We start from the raw sequence: 21,978 nt of genomic DNA on the forward strand, positions 1-21,978 counted from the left end.
AGTACTGTGTCCAGGTCTGGAGCCTCTAGTACAAGAAAGACAGATGTTGGAAAGGAGAGGAGAGCCACAAAGATGATCAGAGGGCTGCAGCACCTCCCCTATGAAGACAGGCGGAGGGAGCTGGGCTTGTTCAGCCTGAAGAAAAAGCAGCTGTGGAGTAACCTAATTGCAGACTTCCTGTATTTAAAGGGACCTGTAAACAGGAGAAGAGCCAACTGTCTGAAAGGGTAGATAACAATAGGACAAGGGGAAATGGATTTAGGTTGGATGTCAGGGGGAAGTTCTTCACAGAGAGAGCTGCCCAGAGAAGCTGCGGATGCCCTGTCCCTGGAGGCATTCAGGGACAGGTTGGATGAGACCCTGAGCAGACTGGTTAGAGGTTGGTGTCCCTGCTTGTGGTGGGGAGGGGGAAGTGTTGGAGCTTGATGATCCTTGAGGACCCTTCCAACCCAGAACATTCTGCTTCAGCCCTCTGATCACCTTAGTGGCCCTGCTCTGGAACCTGCTCCAAGAGCTCTAGAAACCTCAATAACCCTAAATAAATCTAGTCTCTAGCTAGCCCTCCCCACTGATGCTCTGCCCCCTCATTACCAAGTCTGAAATCTTCCAAATTAAGATGTCTAAAAAATAAAATGCTAATATTGCCCATCAATTATATTCTACTACAATTTCTAAAGAGTCACAGAATTGCTGAGTTTTAAGGCCCTGTTGGGTTTTAATTATCTCCAGGAGATAATTATACTTTATAAATGCACACCATCCCTCTGTAACTTCCCCAGTATTTGATCGCTTTCACAGAAATTATTTTTTAATGTTTAGGCAGGAATCCCTACATTTCAGTTTTGTTTACCCATTGCTTTTATTCTGACACTAGATGTTGCTGATAAAAAATTGCCTTCACCCTCTTTGCACGTTTTTTAAAGATACTTCATATTTGTACTGTTATCTTCCAGGCTGAACAGTCCAAGAGAAATCTTTCCTTTTTAATACAATTCCTTTTTCAAATTTCACATTATCAAGAGAGCAGACATACAAAGGAAACATTTCTACTATAGATCATACTGAAAATTTAAAAAAAATGGAAAATCAGAAAGCAGTATCATTACTGTTATTTGTGTGCACGAAAGACAACATAACTAATGAAATTAATGATTAATTCTAGGCTTAAAAAGAGGATGGGAGCAGCAGCTACTGCTTTCCACGGATTAAAAAAAGTCTACTGAAAAATGTGTACAAGGCTTATCCTAAAACCCAATGCATTCCTTGTAAATGTAATATAGAAGTCTTGTGCACAACATAAAGATTCAGGATCTCTTGATTATTTCAGGATTTCTCTATGCATCGTGTTGTTACGTATAACTTCAGCTGTTATAGGGAATAAAGTGTGATTCTTTTAGGATTTTCTTATCACAGATAATCATAAATTATCATAGATTACAAAGTTTTTTGTCAGTGTTACAATGTTTATAAAGATAATGTGAGCTTATATTTAATGAGGAGAATACGGATTTATTTACCCAACCCTTGAGCTTTTAAGTAAATTAACATTATAACGAAAAACACATGATAGAACTGAAAATGGGAATTGCTTTCATTTGTTTTAAGTACTTCTTTCATTTTCGGTTCTTCAAAATCCTCTCCAAAGACAGATCAGTGAATCCAGGTTCACTGAAATACATAAGGTTGATATGCAGGAACAGAAGCATGTGGTAAAGTATTAGCTGTGTTTGAACGAAGAGCTATGACTTCCACAGAGACAGAAAAACTTGCTCATGAAAGAGATTCAGTGAACTCAGTGAGCAGATCAGTTACCTTCCTCTACAGAACCAAAACCTTGCACAAGCAAGCATGGTCTACATTTGGGAAAGCATTTGCTTTGTGTGTTTACCTGTGTGTTCATCTGCATGCATACGCATCCACACATACAAATGTATGGCATAGAAAGCGTGACTGACTCAAAACAGAAAGAGTACAGAAGGTAGAATGTTCCAAATGTTAGGCATGGGAATTTTTAAGAAAACTGCTTTTAAGTCTCTCTCTCATTGACTAAGTCCCACAACTTCCTACTCCAATTACCTGAGGAATAATGAATACTCGTTTTATTAAAACAAATAGATATATAACTTCCGAGGGAGGAAGTATTTCTTTGTGGTCTGATTCACAAAGACCTAAGCATACTTTAAAATTTGTCTTTGAAATTAAGTAGAAATTAGTAAGAGTCAGTGGGAAAGACCAATACAAAGAAAAAATTTACTGAATTATCTTTGGAGTGCTATTCTGTGTTAGCATATTAAAAAAAATATATCTATATGATACTGCAGTATGTTTCTATTTTGTTTCACATAGCACTCAAGTGTAACTGAGGAGTAACTGCAGTAGTAAAATACACATTTTGAACTCATAAATGTTAGGTTTGTTTGCTCTATAAGACCCTGTATTTCTGTATTTAATACTTTACTGTAGTACTAAACTGAGATTACACTGAGGTTTATTCACTTCTACAGTGAAAGCTGTAAAACTTTGGGATTAAAGCAAGCAGAAGGAGAACCCCGAGTCAAATCCATATCCCCAGCAGCCAAAAGGAAAAAATGAGAGGTACTGCAAATAGCGACCAAACACTTTACAACATAGAACTAAGGCTCTGATGCGACATACTTTTTCAGTAAGAAGTAGACAGCATCCCAGAAGAGCAATCCCATCCCAAATGTAATAATGAAAGCGCTGTGCTGACAAGTATTTATTTATATACAGAATTAATAAGTTCACTCTCTTCTAAAGACTCTAAAACACATGCACAGTAGCAAAGAAGTCTCTTTATTCCTTCCCTCCCAAGCAATGAAATAGATATCCAGCTCGTGCTAAAAACTCATTCACAGTTCTCTCGCATTCACTTTTTCATCTTGGTAAAAAAAAATATATATATATATATATATATATATATATATATATATTAAAGTGGAGTGCTCAAGCATAAAAAAAAATCCTTATCAGCAAAGCAAGTTTCACACTACATTTCAGAAAATCAGACTAAATTTAAATGAAAGATTTAAACATGGTGCAGAAAGGAGAAAACAGCAAGCTGTCATTTTAGGAATGCAAGCACATGCAAACACATGAAACCTGCATACATCAGGACTAGCTTTGATTTTTGCATACTGGTAAGTGAAATGAACAGTGTAAATACAGAACTCAGATTCCATTATTTGTGTTAAATATCAACTGAAATATGTAATTTCCCTCACAGTGAGGAAGTGGATTCAAAAATTGGTGTCTAGAATTATGATTTGTGAAGCAGTAGCTGTGACTTGAAAGCAATAGGATGCACTGTTAGGTGGGCAGTGCTACCAGACACTACCGTTATTCTGAAAACACCTTTACTGAATGCAACATCAAAGCTGCTACAGCGCTCTTTTCCACATTCACCACGTGCAATACTTACGTGATGGTGTCAATCATATCCAATCCCATTTCAACACAGCAATGGGCATGGTCCGTTTTGGGTTGGGTTAAGCCAGATACACAATAGTAACAGTCACCTAGGATTTTTATTCTTCTGCAGTGATTTTCCTTTAATAAAAACAGAATGGGAGAAGTTTTACTGTTCACAGAAATAGTCCAATACTTACAGGAAAAAATATTCTCCAATAACACAATCATTCAGAGAATCCTTTTGCATCCACAGGAACAAATTTAGGGCTCATGAAACCTGGGTTCCTTGTACAGAGCACCTGACATACACATCTGTCAATGTAAGCTGCTCCAAAAGTAATGTTATTTTATTTCCTTGGAAACTACAGCAGATACAAAGAGAACAGTAACACTACCAAGAAAATTTTCAGCTACAAAACGCTATTTTTCATCACAGTCACCACCATTAGCTATGCATTTTTACCACCATGAATAAGAGTCTGCAGCCATGCTCATTCAGAATGTGCACTAATGTAGGTCACTGCTGTCACAGTGGCCACTGCTGAAATGCACCACCCATCTCTTCACTGTGCTGACATCCATTTGGTCTCTATAAACACTCAGCAAGCATTGTAAATGGGTGACATTTTTTAACGTGGAGGAATTAAATTACACACCTTTGCTTCATTTACCCTACTGTGTCAGACACCATTTTGTCAGGCTACCTCTCTTTTGCATAGCAACAGAATTTAATAGAATTTTGGCAGGAAGGTTCAGCCTATGTGACAGTCCACACCATCAACATCTGCCTCTGACATTATGGGCCAACTTAAAAAAAAGGAAGCACTACTTTCATAGCAGGCCTGACTAATCTATACATATATTCTGGAGATAAGGCCCACTGATTGACACACATAGGGTAACATTACAGTTCAGAATAAATTTTTTTCCTTGTCATTTTATCAGTTCAGCATCTGCAGTGAGACTTCATTCCTGCATCAATCCGAACCAAATATTGGGAGCCAAAAAAAATACTCAATATTAGGAAAACTTAGTATTCCAAGGCAATGTGTTTATGTGTTGCACATTTGTGCATTCCTAGTATGTAACTCACAGCATAAAATATAGCATGATTGCTGTACTGCATGACACACTTGCAGATCGGAAAAGATAGTCACTTTGTATTATCATTTAATTTATCTCCTGCTTGTATATAATGCAAGTTCCGCAGTAATTCTCCTGACTAAATCACTCCCATTTTGAAAAAGCAACGGGATGTGAGAATTGCTATATCAGTCTGAGCTGAAAGTTCATTCCTGATTAAAGAACATAAGAAAATGGCTTTAACAAAGCAGTACCTTTGACTAATAAGCTACAAAGAAAAATCAACAGGTAATAGTATACAGCACAGTTAGACTATACCAACTTCTAATCATTTACAATACTGTTGGAAAAAGTATAGGAATTCAGGGAATCCAACTACCACAGTGGGGACTATGCCAATAAGTGATCTGCAGAACCAGTTCTTGTGAATGCGATGAGAAAGGACTAATTAAAACTATTCAACCTGCCCTCCCTCCTTTTACAAGACAGACTTGCCTTCAGCAGCAGAAAAAGAAAAGATGGGGCTTTTAAACTGGAAAAAAAAAAAAAAAAAAAAAAAAAAATGGATGCCCAATTATACCATTTCAGCTTCAAACAGCACATTTTCTCATTCAGCCTTCTGCCTACAAGAATCAATCTGATGTAGCCACAATATCCTCTGTTCAGGCAGAGAAGAAATAATGCTGGCAAAATTCATTTACATTTTTTTTCCTCCAGGTTCACATTAATAAAGCATTAGATGCACAAGCTGTAAGCATTAAATGCACAAGCTAAATCAAAGAAACAAGTCATCTTTTTGGGTACACTTAACTAGCACAGAAGTCTTTCTTAAGAGAGGCTACTTAAAATTTCTTCTGCTGCACAACATGACTTTAAATATAAAACTATGCGTCATTGCATATATATTAAGGAATGTAAGCATAATTATTTCAGAAGCATTAGAACTAGGGCCATAGAGTGCTCCTGCAGTTGATGGCCACAAGATGCCTCACCAATTTTACATGGAGATCTAATCTAGTGTTTTGAGATCCTTGGCTGAGTGGTATTGTATAAGCAAAAATTATTGATTAAAAAAATGATATGCAAACCTCAAAATCCATCCTAACACAAACAGTCTTTCCAGTACAAGGCTTTTTGATGGAAACCACTAAGATTTTATAGTAGAAATTACAACATGATACTGCCCAAATAAAAAAAAAAAAACCACTGTGGGCAAATCTAGAACAAGTAGAAAATACTAGTAGTTAAGTCTATCCAAAATAACTTGTTCTGTCCCACAAGCCAAAAACCTCCATAAAGCTCTTCAGTATGCAGTCTGTGGAGACTCAATGACTATTCAATCCAGCAGAAAGACATTCAGAAAAGTCCTTATCCAGCCTAGATTACTGGAATATGTATGTGTTAATTGACAAGTGTTCTTCCTGTTTCAGTGTTTACATCCAAAATGACTCATTTCAAATTCCTTGGTTTTGAGAGCACTGTTGTGCTATAGATCAGTACCTCATGTTTTACAGAGGTTGCTCCAAGAGTAAAATCTACTTATTTCCACTACTACAAATACAACAAATACAAAGGGCACATCACTATCTGTGAGATCAAATTCTCAGTTACAAAATAGAGCCTGTAACCTTTAAGCTGATTGATATTCAAATTAACAAAACAAATCCATGTCCTTTCTTTGTTTTGTTTCCTCAGAAACTTCCAAGCCCTTCACTCAATATTTTTCAGATTTGTGACAGTGATGAATTTAAATGTGACAGTTAAATTCTAGTCACAGATGATACACACAATGCCTGTTTAGAAACAGCAGATAATTTGCTTTTATGTACATGATAAAAAGCTCAAGAGACTACTAGAACTGCATTGGCCAGGCAGTTCACCCACCATAGTCCCTTACCAATAGATTTTTAAGCAGTTCTGCAGAACTCCTTTGGGCACAGCTGCCAGTCTCTTGAACAGCGCTAGTGTAATGGATAAAGTTATCCAAGTAAATAACTCTTTGTTAAATAAATAGATCAAAAATAAAGTCTCAGTCAAGGATCCAAACTCAGTACATAACTTTCTGGGGAAAAATACCACAAAAAATAACGGTAAAAAATTGCTCTAAAAACAACTACTCCAGGAGATATTTGCAAACTATGACTGTTGAAGAAAGAATATGCATTATCTTTTTGGATGCTTCATTGTTGTCAAGAGCTTCCTTACTGTGGCCAGGAAGTATGATGGAGGAAGGGTCCACTGTTGTCCCTTATAGCTATATCAATAGAATCACAAAGTGGCTCGAGATGGAAGAAACCTTGAAGATCACTGAATTTCACCCCCTCTGCCACAGACAGGGATGTCACCAGCTGGGTCCCACCCACATTGCCCAGGACCCCATCCAACAAGGTCTTCAATTCCTCCAGGGAAAAGGCATCCACAAGATCTCTGGGCAACCTGTTCTAGTGCCTCACCACCCTCTGGGCAAAACATTTCCTTCCACTGCTAATTCTAGATCACCCTTCTTTTGGATTAAAACCATTCTCCCTTGTCCTATTAGTCAGTTTCCCTCCCAGTTATAGTCTTCCATTAAATACTAGAAAGAAGCAATGAGGCCTCCCCAGAGCCTTCTCCAGGCTGAACAAGCCCCAGATCCCTCAGCCTTTCTTCATGGAAGAGGTGCTCCAGCCTTCTGGTCATTTTGTAGACCTACTTTGCATCCAACAGGTCCAAGTCTTTCTACTGCTGAGAGCCCTGGGCCTGCATGTAGTTATTCTGATGGGGCCTCAAAGGATGGAAAAAGAGGAGAACAATCATCCTAGTGGCCACCTCTTTTTTGATTTAGCCCAGGGTACAGTTGGCCTTCCAGGCTGCATGTGCATACTACTGGCTCATATTAAGTTCTTCACCCACAAGAATCCTCAAGTTCTTTTCTGGTGAGCTGCTCTCAAGGAATTTTTTTCTCCTCTGTCTGTACTCATGTCTGGGACTGGCCCTACCTAGGTGCAGTATCTTGTACTTGGACTTGTTGAACATCATTAGGTTCACATAGGTTCACTTGTGAAACTTGCCCAGGCCCCTTTGAATGGCATCCTTCCCGTATGAGCTACACCACTTAATGCCAGCAAGTTTTCTGATGAGTGTGCACTTGACTCCACTGCCTGTGTAACTGAGGGATGCTAAAGGGTGCTGGTCCCAAGACAGTTTCCTGAGGAATACTACTCCTCACTGGCCTTCACCTGGACTTTGGAACATTAACTGCTACTCTCTGACTGTGGACAGCCAACCAATTCCTTATTCATGTAATAGTTCATCCTTGAAGTACAGATGCCTGCAATTTAGGGATAAGGATGTGGTGTGGGATCAAATCAAAGGCCTCACAGAAGCATGCTCAGATGGCACTGGTTAGTCTTCCTTTGTTGACTGATGCACTCATTCCACAACAGAACATCATCAGATTGGTCAGGCATGACTCGTGTTTGGTGCAGGCAAGGTCTTTCAATTGACCAAGGGGAAGATTAATAACCATGAAAAAAGGAAGTCATCACAGATGACACACTAGTGTTTTCCTCTTCAATTTCCCCTCCTCTTTTTTTTTCCCCCCTCTATTCTAGGAGTAGAAGTTGGGTTGTGCCCTATTCCAAAGGCTTCCTCTAAGCAGCCTACCATGCTCAGAGCAGAACCACTTGTGTTAGTTAGGCAAATGGGGTCAAATTTTCAGTTCATATTCATCAGTATGGCATCTTGGGCTTTGGGAGCCACACTAAAGTATACTAACTTTCCCTCTAATCCTTAGGGAATCAAGTCTATTTTAATGATCCAGGCCAAAAAGATTACAGTTCTTGAGAGAAGACAGTATGAAATAATTATTGGGAAAAAAAATAAAAAATAAAAAAATAAAAAATCCCACAATCTCTAGTATTCCTCAATGACATAAAACAGTAAAACGCAGTATTTATGTCTTCTCAAACCAAGAACTTCATTCCAAGGAGGTCAGTGAAACATACAGAGACTTGAATAAAGACATGATAGAAGTAACTACTGTGGCATATTTTCAGTGTGCATAGCAGGTGCGGCATATTTATCATATCACTCTAAAGGGCTATTGATCTCAACAAATAATCAGCTTAGCAAGCTTTCAATTGCCCTATTAGCAAATCTATATAGTTAAATAATAAAACTGTAAGTTTATGTTACAGATGCGTATTCTCAGAAAATATTTAAAACATTCACTAAAATTGAAATCAAATCTATTTCAATTTTACATATTTTTTTTTCCATTAGATTGGAACAGAAGTGGGCAAAATAATATTTTAGGTAACACTGCACAAATATATGTATCCATACACATATGCACAGGCATGGTTTGCAAATTCGCTTACACTGTCACAAGCATAAACAACATTCAGTAAGACAAATTTGAATATTCACCAAGTAAGCCAATAGTATACTACCCAGTCTGACAACAGTAGCATTGGTCCAGAAGCTGGTTTTGATGGCCTTCTTTTAAAGCATTTGAACACAACCTAACAAAAGATCTTTGAGTGTCGATACCAGTTGCCTTCATTGCTAGTCTAATCCTTATGTTACACAGATGGATAGCCAATGACACTACTCCAGACACCTTTGGAAATGCATGTATAGTGTTATGTCATTAAAGGAATGGGTAAGGACAAGTAATCCTCCTTCAGGGTCTTAGAAGGACAGGCAGCAAATTGAATGAAGTTAATCAGATGGCTTTATAGTGCAACTGAGCAATGTAATACCAAGTTACTAAAGTTCAGCAAACAGTGAGAATGCGAATCTTTTGGAAGAGATGAATTTATCTTTCTCTATCACATTTAATTCCATTATTAAACAACAAGAGATGAGTTTATATAATGCTTATACCCTTATATAGAGATAAGCTTTTGAAATCTGCCTGGCCAATTAGAAATTTTATGGAATCCTCTCAGTTTGTACATGAACATTCCAGTATTTCTTTTACTCAAGTCTTGAGCTATGGGTTTAAAATCAGAAGTGATCATTATAAGTACCTTTTAATAGAATAATGCCTGCAAATCATAACTTCAACAGCCTGTAGTAGTTCTTGCACATCTCCTTGTCTCAGAATTAAAAATATTGAGCATGAGCTAACTGCAATGTTTATGTTTGATTTAACAGGACAGAGGAAGCATATTCATAGCCGTAACAGCGAGGATAGACTTAACAAGAATAGCTTATGCAGAGTAGTAGAGATAGTGGAAAAAGAAAACAAATCTTGTTTCAGTACTGGAAGCACCACAGCAAATGTCTCAGTAGGTCCTGAATGCAGAAGACTGGCCATATCTAGATAAGCTTATAGTCTAGTAATAATTCATGAAGTCATACTTGAGATTCACATCATAGGCACAGCATAAGTAGAATTATTCAGGACAGCAACAAAAAGCATTTTTGTTCAAATTGTTTTTGTCAGTTTTATTGGTAACTGTATAAATTGATCTGCAATAACCTACAAGATTTTAGCACACATCATCTACGTATTCCCACTTCATTGTGAAGTCCGTTCCTACTCTGAATGGAAACTAATCTGAAAATATAAGAAAGTTAGATTCTTTTAGTCCTTGAGAGTAAAAATCTATTTAACAGTCAAATGATTTGTCTACTTGCAAATGAAGAAAGATCTCAGCAAGAATATTTTATGCAAAACGACTGATGAACATGCTTGTCTACTGGAAAACTTTCATTAAATATTCTTTAACAGTTTTCTTATGTAGAGAAATACCCAAGGAGAAAACAAACCCTACACAAATTCACTATAAAAAGCACAAAGACTAAGCTCTAAATTTCAGGAAACTGATATTTTCCCTAGTTTCATCTACCACAACAGAGAAGATTTAAAAAACTGTCACTTTTGTGCAGTAGCTAAAAACATGAAATTCAGTCATACTCTAAACAAAAAAATCATGGAAAAAGTTCAAGACCTAATCACTGGAAGCATCCATTCCTCTCAGTTTGCAAAAATTTCTGAAAAAAAAAAAAAAAAAAAAAAAAAAAGATCACTTGAGAAGAACTAGCAAGACATCATATCCATCTGACTAAAAAGAAAGTCATCTTCAGAAAGACTTGATGGAGATAAAAACAATCATATTAAACGAGCAGAGCTGACTGCTCTGAGGATACACTGCTGGCCTCCATCACAGGATGTGTGGTTCAGGCTAAATCCTGCTGCCATGCATTGCTGTGCTCTGTATAGCAGATCTGCATAAGGGCATAAGACTCTAGCCAAAACTGTGTATGAAGAGTACATTAGACAGCTGAACTGTGTATCTGGGCACTTCAATTCTACTTCTGAAGAAGCAAGATTTCTTCTGACAGGTTGTTAACCAGGCAAAGAACAGAACTCATCCAACTGGTGAAGCATATTTCTGGTTGTACAGCATTCCTCACAAAGCAGCCTAGCTCTAAGAGGTGCTCTCTCTTCAGCGACTGGCCCTTACATGAGCTCAGGGTGGCTCCAGTCTGAGTCCATCCCCTTCTGGACATGTGGAGAGCATAGGTCCAAAGAGTTAACCTGTGCTCCCTAGGCCAGCTACTCCCCTTCACCAGACACCCTTCACAGTTCCCCTAGCTATGAACCAGATTAAGGTGAAACAAAAGTCAAACTAGCACTTCTGGAGTGTAATTAGGCATTGATCTTGATGACATACATTGAACTCCATAAATAACGTTCTGCGTGATGACTTCAGAAGGAGATTGAGTACAGATGTTCACACTGCATGTATACGGAACTGATCCAAAGTCCTATAACACTACATCAAAAAGCAAATTATCAGCTACAAAGCACTATTTTTCAGCACAGTCACCACCATTAGCTAAGCATTTTCACCAGCTGGGAACAAAAGCCTACATTCCATGTTCTTAAAAATCTGCACTGTCAGGATTGACTCACTGTGATTGTCACCACTGCTGAAACATAACACTTGCCAACTTACTGTGCTGACATCCACTGTTTGATCTGCATAAACATTTAGCAAATGCTGGTGAATGTTTGCAAATGCCATTTTTTCAGCATTCAGGAGGAATTCAAGATTCTATGAGTCAATGATACACCTTTTCTTCATATACACTTCCATCTCAGACGCCTTTTTTTCAGACTGCACAGCAACAGAATATAGCAGAATTTTGGCAGGAACTTACAACCTCTATTTCTATATCAGCAACATTGGCATCTGACACAAAAAAACAATGATCAGAACTACGTTCAGAGAGTGCTCATATCATAACAGGAAGAATCAAATCTTCATTTACTTCTGTATGTACTTGAAAAATTCAATAGAAAAAAATTAAAAGGAGAGTTTTTATTGTAACCTATCTGACCTTTCAAGACACCTTTCTGAAGTGTTTGGACAGAGCACTAGCTAATCTCATTCAGGCTCCCTTTCCACACAAAATGTTGGACCCAATGATGTTTCTGGTCCCATCCAACCTGGGCTGTCCTAAGAGTCTAAAATCAGTGAATCTAGAGAAAACAAGTACTTCAGTAACCAGACATATTAATGAATTCTGAAGCATTCAGACAGCTGTTCTCCATGTAGATTCTCCAGTGAATGTCTAGGGTGAAGTTACACTCCTGCAAGGATACAAGCACTGTCATTCATTTTTGTCTAGCATTATTTTTTTAATATTTCTTTTCCTTCACTTGTAGTAACTAAGTTGACTAATTGACTTAAATGTTTTTAGAAGGAAGACAATGTCATATAAAAACAACTGTTTAATAATTCACTTGTTTCCTTAAGAAAGTGACCTAACAATGTTATTATGAAAATATCTTTTCTCCCTATTAAAAAAAGTACAAGCAAGCTTTTGAAAGAGTTGAAAGACAACAAGCTGAAATTCTGTCATAAACAGTTACTCTCTGAAACAGAGTACCAGCTGTATTTCAAAAGCACCAGGAAAACCGAAAAATCTAATGCCTCAAGCCATAAATTAACTTCTAAATGCTGGAAGGACAAACTCCTTTTGGATTAGACTGTCCTAGATCTCTCAAGAAGATATTTCTATGTTCCTCTGAAACACCTTTTAGAGGCCAAATTTAGAGTCATGCTGTCAAAAAGCAAAAGTGAAATTTATTCACACCAAGTGTCAAGGTGCAAAAATTCCAAGATTCTTCATGAGTCTCTCAGCAAATACATATAGGATAACACTTTTTGACTCCTGGTACTATGCTTCACACAAAATATTTCTATAGCATTTTGTTTAAACTTTTCTGTTTTAAAACATTACAGTTGTAAGACAGGACAATTGTTGTACTGTAATTACCTCATCCTGAGCAGCAGCAGCACATAGCATGCATGCTCACAGATCACACTATAGGCATTGCAGGGATCATATCCATCACCATTACTTTTTTTTTTTTTTTTAAAAGTTCCCTGCAGTTTCTTACCTCATCATTTTGAACACTAAAAAGCACAGCACTGTTTTTAAATCAACCCAATCTTCTGTTTTGAACTAAAATGAATATCTAGAAGTTGTTATAACTAGGAAATCAGAATCCTTCTGAAAAAGTACAGCTCAGCATACTTTTTTCTGAATGCAGGAGTCAATACAAAGCCTCCATTTACCACATTAGAAGTAAAGAAAATCATACATTGTATCTTTAATCACATCCTGATGCAGTACAGTATGAATAAGAAGGATGTGTAAATAATGACTCTTTCTCATGTAGCTGAAAGAATCCTGGAGAAGAATTTGGAAAGTATACAGGCTGAACAGAAAGCAATTTTTTTTTTCTAATCTTCAATTCTGTCTCTAATCTGCTTCTTCCCCACCAAACAAAAATAGAGAATCCACCTTCATTCTTTCTGTACTCAGCGTTTAACTTACTCTTCTGCTTTTCTTGAGAAGAGGGAATGCACATCTTTTCCTCTCTGTTCTGATTTGAGCAGAGTACAAATCAAGACACAGCACTTGGGCAAAATAAAATCTACTCTGGGGAGAGAGAATAGGCCTTCCTCAGCCCTGGCCTCTTATGCAATAGAAGGCTTCATTTGCCTTTTAGAGAGGAAGTCTAGTGTCCATGAACTTCAGATCTCTTTTGGAAGATTATAAGTGAATTTGGACCATGTGGATGCTGCATGACAGGACTGAAGAAACTGAAGAAATATGTTCTCTAAGCTGCTGTATAGAGTCAGAAGATATGATAATTAGACAATGGAGAAGCATAACTTATGTAGAGGTGCTACTTGTCAGAAATCAGTGCTCTGAGGACTAGATCAGCAAACAGGATAGAATCAAAGAAATTTTGTTTTCTTCATTGGGAAAACACATTTTTATCTGTAATTTGAAACCACGTTTGAGAACATTTTCAGGAGCATCCATTCCTCTCATTTCTTGTAAAATGCCTATGGTATTATTAGACTTTAGGACAAGGAACATTCAACTCAGATTTTTTTTCCTTTGGGGATCTGGCACAAATTTAAATGCAATTGTTAAAACATAAGTATCAGTAATAATATAAGTCCCATTTTGCCTACAATAGCCTTTCTGAAAAAAACTCAAAACACCAAAACAATTTCTGTGACAAGGAGTGTCACCTGCGATGAATTGATTTGAGTCTCTAGCTTCTTATCATTACAGAAAGTAATTTTACGCTGTACTTTGAATAGAAATAACTTCTATTGTTTTTTCCATACAGACAAGAAATTTTAATACTGAAATATCTCTTATAACTCTAATTTTTCTGCAGCCAGGACCAATGAAGAATTCTGCTGACCTCCAAAGAAGCATTAAAAGTATTTTTGAAAACAAATTAAGCTCCTTTCCTAAACATTTAGATTTACTGCTTACTCTACAGAATGTTAAGAAAAAAATTGAAGCATTAGAAATTTGTAACACAGACAACTAAAACAGTCTATCACAGATTTCTAACATATTTAACTCATGCATCAACATTCAGAAAGAAAATTCAAGTAGATTTTAAAAAATTGTACTTACAGTAGCTAACTCATCAAATTTGCCAAACAGCTCATTTAGCAGCTTCACCAGCTCTTGAGCAGTGCACTGTGATGCCAAACTAGTAAATCCCACAATGTCTGCAAACAAAATGCTATAAAGAAGGAAAAAACCATAAAGATATCAGTACAAAAGTAATCTTTACATCCCCTCTCTTTTCCCACTGTATGATCAATGAATATTAAGACAATTACAAAATAAACAAGAAAGTTTGGCAAAACAGATTATAATAGCAAAAAGAGAACAAAGAGAAAGCTTACCCATATCCTAGGCTTGCTTACAAAACTCCAGCAGAGTGGATCTCCAGAAGGGATCCTTCCCTACTGGTAGTCAGCTCTTAAATGGGTTTAGGAAAGGTGGAGCCAGGCTCCACACCTTCCAGCAGCACAGGTGAATTGCCTTCACCTGTGCTCCTCTGGCTGGCTCATGGCTCACCTCAGGTGATCAATCAGAGGTTCAGGCCATGACTCAGCTGTTCCCATACACCCTCTTACAGCAAGAATGGGACCCAAAACTCAAACAAGCCACGTATGCTATCAAAGGTGCTGCTCAGAATAAAGCCATTATAGATCTGAAACAGTAAGCTAAATAGAGGTTGGTGCTGATACCTATTGTAGACAACCATGATAATCTCTTCAATGCCTATATACTTATCTAATGGGTACATAGGACAAAGCACCATGTTCAAGATTTTCCCCTGAGTACTTCAGGAACAAAATTGCTTCTGCTCTTTACAGATGCGTTCTATTCAGCTTGATTTATCTCTGTACAGTTCCACAGTAAAACTGATAAACTTTGCTTGAGGCTTACTGTATACAGAAAGGCATGACAAAATACTGGAGGACTCGTATACTGTTGCTCTGTGATGTGGTTTTGCTGCTCACCTATTATGAGCCAGCATCTGCAGTGTCAGTCATGACTTCTCTGTACTGTGCTACATGGTTCAGTAAGTGTCAAGATCCCACCAATTCTCTGCAAGTTTTTAATGTCCAGAAGTTTAATCTACCTTAATAATTCCTACCTATCTGTGAGGACAAAATAACTCCAAGGAAAATAAATACTACAGTGATAGAGAACATAACAGCTATTGTGTAGATTCTGAACCTCAAGTGAACCTGGAGCTATGATCTTTAGAATTACTTAGACCCTAAGTAATTCCATAGTCTCAAACCCCACTGCAGAAAACTAACATTTTAGTTTTAGTTTAGTCAACACCTAGACAATAAATGTCTTTCTTTATGCAAATGACAACAAGCAATCCCATCCCACATAGTCTATGTTTGACGTAGTATAAAACTTCTCTCCCAAACTGAAAATTTAATTTAAACATTACATACTACCCCTTAATATGCTCTCTGTTTAGATAAAATGACAGGTGATAAAAAGGCAGAACAAAGATGTTGCTGCTTTCTCGTAACAAAGTCTGAAGTTTCCCTTGAAGCCACAAAAACAAACAAACAAAAAAGCAATATAGTTCCCAGCTCAGCCTGTGCTTCCCTCAGTTCATTGAACCTAGCTGATAAAATCCCTTCTCTACCAGAGCAGATAAGGTAACGGATCTCAGCACAAAACTGACTAATTCTGAGTTAAAGGGCTTTAATCTAGAAACAAAGCCTGTACGTTGCCCTGTTAACCCTCAGGTCGCTTTCTCCACTCTCTTCTGAGTATATTTTTTGAAACTATTATTCAAGACTTTCTTGGTACAGGGGAAAAATAGCTATTTCATTCTATGCTGTTTAAAAACGACAAAAAGACTTCTTATAATAAAATATCCAGCATTTATCCAACTTTACTTTGCAGTCATGAAAGTGAACCATATTACTTAATCACAAATCATCCTCCTAAATTACTTGAGGATTTAAAAGGTATTCGAATGTTCATTGAGATCTTTCACTCAATTTTATTTATGTTCAGTTCTCTGCTGTGTTATAACTTAATCCTTGGACAATCTATATTTTAACTTATTTTATATTTCTGCTTCAATTTACATGGCAGTCTACTTTTTTTTTCCTAACCACATTAAATTAGCGGAAGTATCTCCCATGAAACCAACAATGTCCACTTACAAAAGTGAACACTAGGATTCTTTTTAGACTTTTAAAGTAAAAAGAAACTGTTATCTGCTTTTAAGGTGGTTATAAATGAAAAACCCAGTCATAACATGTACACATAGAATCATATTCTTTTTCATATGAAAGGAATGCTAAAGATCACCTAGTTTCAACTCTCCTACTATTGGCAGGCGCACCTCCAAATAGATCTAGTTGTCCAGGGTCCCATCCAGCATGGCCTTGAATGCCTTCAAGGGATGGGGCATCCACAATTTCTCTGGACAACCTGTTTCAATGCTTCGCCATTCTCTGAGTAAAGAATTTCCTCCTAACATCTGATCTAAATCTTTCCTCTTTTAGTATAAAGTTACTATTCCTAGTCTTGATAAATGGTCTTTCTCCAGCTTTCTTATAGGGCCCTAGAGGTACTGAAAAACTGCAGAAGATCTCCTTGAAGCCTGTACTTTTCCAACTCTCACATACTTCCTTAGTAGGAACTCCAGTCCTCTGATCATCCTCAAGGCCTCCTCTGGACCTGCTCCAACAGCTTCAAGTCCTTCATGTGCTGAGATCCCCACAGTTGAATACAGTACTACATGTGGGATCTCAAGAGAGCCAAGAATCATCTCCCTCTATCTGTACATCATGTTTATTTTAATACATCCCAGAAAATGATTCAGAAAGTGGAAACTGGGGGAGCAATGGCCCTCCTTCTACAAGCGAAGATCAGATTGGCAACTGCTGAGGAAACTGAACATCCGTAAGTCTCTGCATCCCAATGAGATGTATCCCAGAGTCCTGAAAGAATTTTCTGACACTCACCAATCCACGTTTAATGATATTTGAAAAGTGATGGTGGTCAGGTGAAGCAATATAGTAATCATTTTTAAGAAGGGTAGAAAGTATGACCCAGAGAACTACAAACTTGTTAACCTCATCTCAGTTCTGGGGTAGATCATGGAGCAGATCCTCCTGGAAGCTATGCTAAGGCATATGGAAAAGAAGGAGGAGATATGGAATAACCAGCATGGTTTCACTAGTGGCAGGTCCTGACCAACCTTGTCTCTTTTTATGATGGCATAATTGCAGCAGCAGGCAAGGGAAGACTCATTGACATCATCTGTCTGGATTTCAGTAAGGCTCTTGACATGGTCCCCTATGACATCCTTCTCTCCAAATTGGAAAGATATGGCTATGATGGATGTACTGTTTGATGGATGAGGAACTGAGGCTGTACCCACAGAGTGGTGGTCAGTGGCTCAATGTCCAGATACAGATCAGTCCTTCTTTTGTTGAACTTCATGAAGTTGATGATTGTTCAGCTTTAGAATTTATCAAGATCTCTCTGCAAGGCCACTATACACTGGAGGGAATCAACAGCTCATCCCAATTTAGTATTGTCCTCAAAACTAGCATACATTCAAGTGCTGAGTTGTGATACCATCATCTCAAATCATTTCTTTATAAATCATTCCTATATAAAGCACTTGATTCTGTAAAGTACAATTTAGATGGCACTGATTTTGTTGGATTACTTTCTGTTTCTTAACTATCTAATAAAAGCATAGGAACCAAATCAAAGAGAAGAGGAGTTACACATCTCCAGTTTATGTCATTGTCATGGAGTTAACTAGATCAATCTATGTCCGTGACAGGGGCGGCAGGCCTCTGTCCTCCCCCCCCCCACCCCAGTCCCACAAAAATGGGAAGGAAGGAAGGGAGGAAAAGAACAGCGGCAACAATCTATGGAGGAAAACTTATTTTACTATAATATTGGAATACAAGATAACACAATAGATACAATTTAATTGAAATTGAGATTAATAAATCAGCCAAGATGAGAGAGAGAGAGTTCCCGGAACCGAGTCAAACCTGAAACAACAATATCTTCCTGGTCACCAAATTGGTGACAGACAGAATTGATAAAGGGAGAAGCAGCTGTGCAGATCGTGATCTGTGGAAAGTGCCTAGACCTTGCTCCAGGAGCAGAGGTGAGAGGCAAACTCGCCTATGTAAGATGTGCACAGGTGCAGGACCTCCTGCAACAGGTGGATGAGCTGCAGGAGACAGTCAAAAAGCTGTATGCTATTGGGGTGGCAGAGCTAGAAGAAGACAGCCAGATTCACATGCAGTCTGCACTGAATCCACAGTCCAGGGCCAAACAGCCCCAAACTTCTCCATTGGCACATCCAGTTGGAGGGGAAGGCAAGAGTAATGAGAAACGGCATATTGCCACAAGAAAGACTAACAGGAGGAACAAGCCTGCCCCAAATTGAGAGGTGCCTCTGCAGAACTGCTTTGTGGTTCTGCAGACTGAGAAGGAACAAGAAACTCTAACAGGTAAGTCATCAGAGCTGAGAGAGGCAGTCAGACTGTTCCCCATTACATAGCAGCTACTGCAGCTAAGAAAAAGTGCCAGGTGATAGTGATGTGTGATTATCTTCTGAGGGGTACAGGGGCACCCATTTGTTGTCCTGACCTGCTATCTAGAGAGGTCTGCTGCTTGCCAGGAGCCTGCATCAAGGATGTGACAGAGAGGCTGCCAGACCTTGTACATCTCATGGACTACTTACTACCCACTGCTGCTGTTTCATGTAGGCACCAGTGGCACAGCTGTTAGCAACCTGGAGAATGTCAAGAGGGACTACAAAGAGCTGGAAGCAGTGGTGAAAAGCTCAGGAGCACAGGTAGTCTTCTCATCAATCCTCTCACTTAGGGGAGTGGGAAGAGAAATGACTGATAGAATTAAGAAAATGAATTCATGGTTAAGGGAGTGGTATCATGAACAGGGCTTCGGCTATTTATGTCGTGGAACTAGTTTGGGAAATCTGGTCTTCTGAGGGGGGATGGGGTTCATCTCTCAGAGAAGGGGATGACCATCTTTAGCAACAAGCTTTCCAATTTAATCAGGAGGCTTTTAAACTAGAGTTGCTGAGGGAGGGGATTCTCAAACCATCTCACTTTGAGGCTGATGTTAGTAATGGATCCCCTGGGCCTGGAGTTGGATCACAGGCCAGTAAGACAGCACCTAAGATGCAGGATAAGGGAATTCTAATTGGTGAATTAGCAGCCTCAATGGGAGCCCAAATCAAATGCCTGATGCATGGAGAACAAGCAGGAAGAGCTGCAGGCACGTGTGTGCCCAAAGTGCTACGATGTCACTGGCATCACTGAGATGTGGTGGGATGGCTCTCATGACTGGAATGTAGAAATAGATGACCATAAATGCTTTAGGAAAAACCGGCAGGGGAAGAAGGGTGGGGGTGTTACCCTCTACATCAACGTCCTGCTGGAGTCCTTGGAACTCCATTTGGAGATAGAAGAGGAGCTGACAGAGAGCTTATGGTTTAGGATTAATGGGAAGGCAGGGGAAGAAGTCATTGTAGTTGGAAATCCACTACAGGCCACAGGATTAAGAAGATAGAGTAGGTGAGGCCCTCAAATAGAAGAAGCTTCACATTCACAAAATGTGGTCCTTATGGGGGACTTCAATCACCCTGACATCTTTTGGAGGTACAACATAGTGGGGCATCAGAAATCATAGAGGCTCCTGAAATGTGTTGATGTAATAACGGATACGTTTGAATAGGGTTTTAACTAGAAAAATCCCATTTCTATAACATCCTAAATACCATACTTTGTACCAATAGGGCAGTTTCAGAAGTGAATAGAAAATAACAAAAGATAACACTATCACAGAGAAACTGCTGTCTTGTCCTAATCTCTCCTTGCACCAGCCAAGGATTTTGCCCATCCATGTAGTGAATATGAAAGCTGAAATTTGTCCAGGCTTTTTTGGGGTTAATTTTAGAGCAGATCAGTTCCTCAGTTTAGTTCACCACTGGAAGTTCACTGCTTCCTGAGTGATCAAATATTTGGCAAGAAAGGATCTGATCAGAGGAGAAAGGGGAATTTAGAGGTGAAACATGCAAACAGACATAGCACTGCCTTGCTTGCTTTTATTCTTTTTTAAAATATCGCACATAGAATGTGGTGGAATGATTGAACACAATTGGCTTTCTTTAGGAATCTGCAGTGTTAAGAGTAGAAACAAGCACAGAGCAAAAACAAAAGCAGCACTTAGGAAAATGCCCAAACTGAAATGAAATGGACAGCTGAGGTGCAGAATAAGAAACTTCCACCACCAAGTTGCTTACTTAAATTGAGTGGAATTCATCTAACTACGACTACCATGTAATGCTGTAATTGCTACTGTTGCCATGCTTACGAGCTGCCTTTGCTTTTTGCTGTAGTTAAATTATTTTGCAAACTACATTCCACGTATGTAATCATAGAATATCCTGAGTCAGAAGGAACTCACAGGGATCATCAGCTTTAAGTCTTGACTCCACACAGGACCACTCAAAACTCAAACTTTATGTCTGAGAGCATGTCCAAATGTTTCATGAAGCCCAGCAGGCTTGATGCCACTACCCTGGGGACTCCGTTTCAGTTCCTGACCACTCTATCAGTGAAGAACTTTTCCTAACACCCAACCTGAGCCTCTTCTGGTGCATCTCCATGCCGTCCCCAGGGTCCTGTCATGGTCACCAGAATGAAGAGATCACTGTTTGCTCATTTGTTTCCCTTAGTTAGGAAGCTGTAGGCCACAGTGAGGCCTCCCGTCAGTCTCTTCTTCTCTAGCCTGAAAAAAATCAATGGACTTGAACCCCTTCATCACCTTCATAGCCCTCTTTTGGACACTCTCTAACAGCGTTATGTTCCCCCAAATTGTGACAAAGACCATCAAATTTTCAAGATCACTGAGTAATATTCTGGTATGTTAGGTATTTTGTACCAAACAAAGAAGAAGCAGCAGAACTGTGGAGTGAAGAACATGTTGGTAAAGGATTGATTTTCACCAGATTATGACAGTTCTTTTTGACCTCTACTTTGCGAAGTTTCCATAGTTTCCGCAGTTTCTGTTTTAATCACTGTCTTTTATATGGTGAAATGAGAGATAATGAAGTTTATATGGGGAAGATCTTGTTCTTCCTGCTTAGGTACAAATGCATGTAGAGACCTGGTATGCTTTTCTTATACTGTTATCTTACTTCCAGGTGTAAGGCAAATTTAAAGCTACTGATTTTTCTCTTTTCACATGCAGCTGTTGCTGAATAGAAAACTTATTTACATTTTGAAAGTTAAGTTAATGAACTGTGAGAGAGGGGAAAGAGCAGTTCTTTCTGTATATTACACTTCTTTTGAAAATAAATTTTAAAAAAATGACAAAACCATAACACAACACTGCATTAGGAGAAATCAACTGAAAGAAAAAAATGTAAGTGATCAATAATTCAGTTAAACAGAATTTTAATTTTAAAGCAATTCACTTAAAAATGAAAATTCTAAGTTAAAAATAATGAGTTACAGGGTAAGAAAATCTCTCAATTGGTCATACAACATTTCAGATTCTGGGCCTTTAGTACTTCTTTCTGCAAAG

The 21,978-nt window shown here is 38.4% G+C and overlaps 1 protein-coding gene across 1 annotated transcript in view; it reads right to left on the bottom strand.

The window, feature by feature from the left end:
* ADCY1 (adenylate cyclase 1) overlaps positions 1-21,978 on the bottom strand; it is a 155,305-nt gene that overhangs the window by 62,505 nt on the left and 70,822 nt on the right. Inside the window, exons 4-5 of the mRNA XM_052697657.1 lie at positions 14,467-14,578; positions 3,440-3,567 (exon numbers count right to left, since the gene is read on the bottom strand). Coding sequence (XP_052553617.1) covers positions 3,440-3,567; positions 14,467-14,578 — 240 coding nt within the window. The remainder of the gene's footprint in view (positions 1-3,439; positions 3,568-14,466; positions 14,579-21,978) is intronic.

Source organism: Tympanuchus pallidicinctus, unplaced genomic scaffold (genome assembly GCF_026119805.1).
Source record: "Tympanuchus pallidicinctus isolate F22 unplaced genomic scaffold, pur_lepc_1.0 scaffold31, whole genome shotgun sequence".
In the NCBI taxonomy this organism is placed as follows: Eukaryota; Metazoa; Chordata; class Aves; order Galliformes; family Phasianidae; genus Tympanuchus; species Tympanuchus pallidicinctus.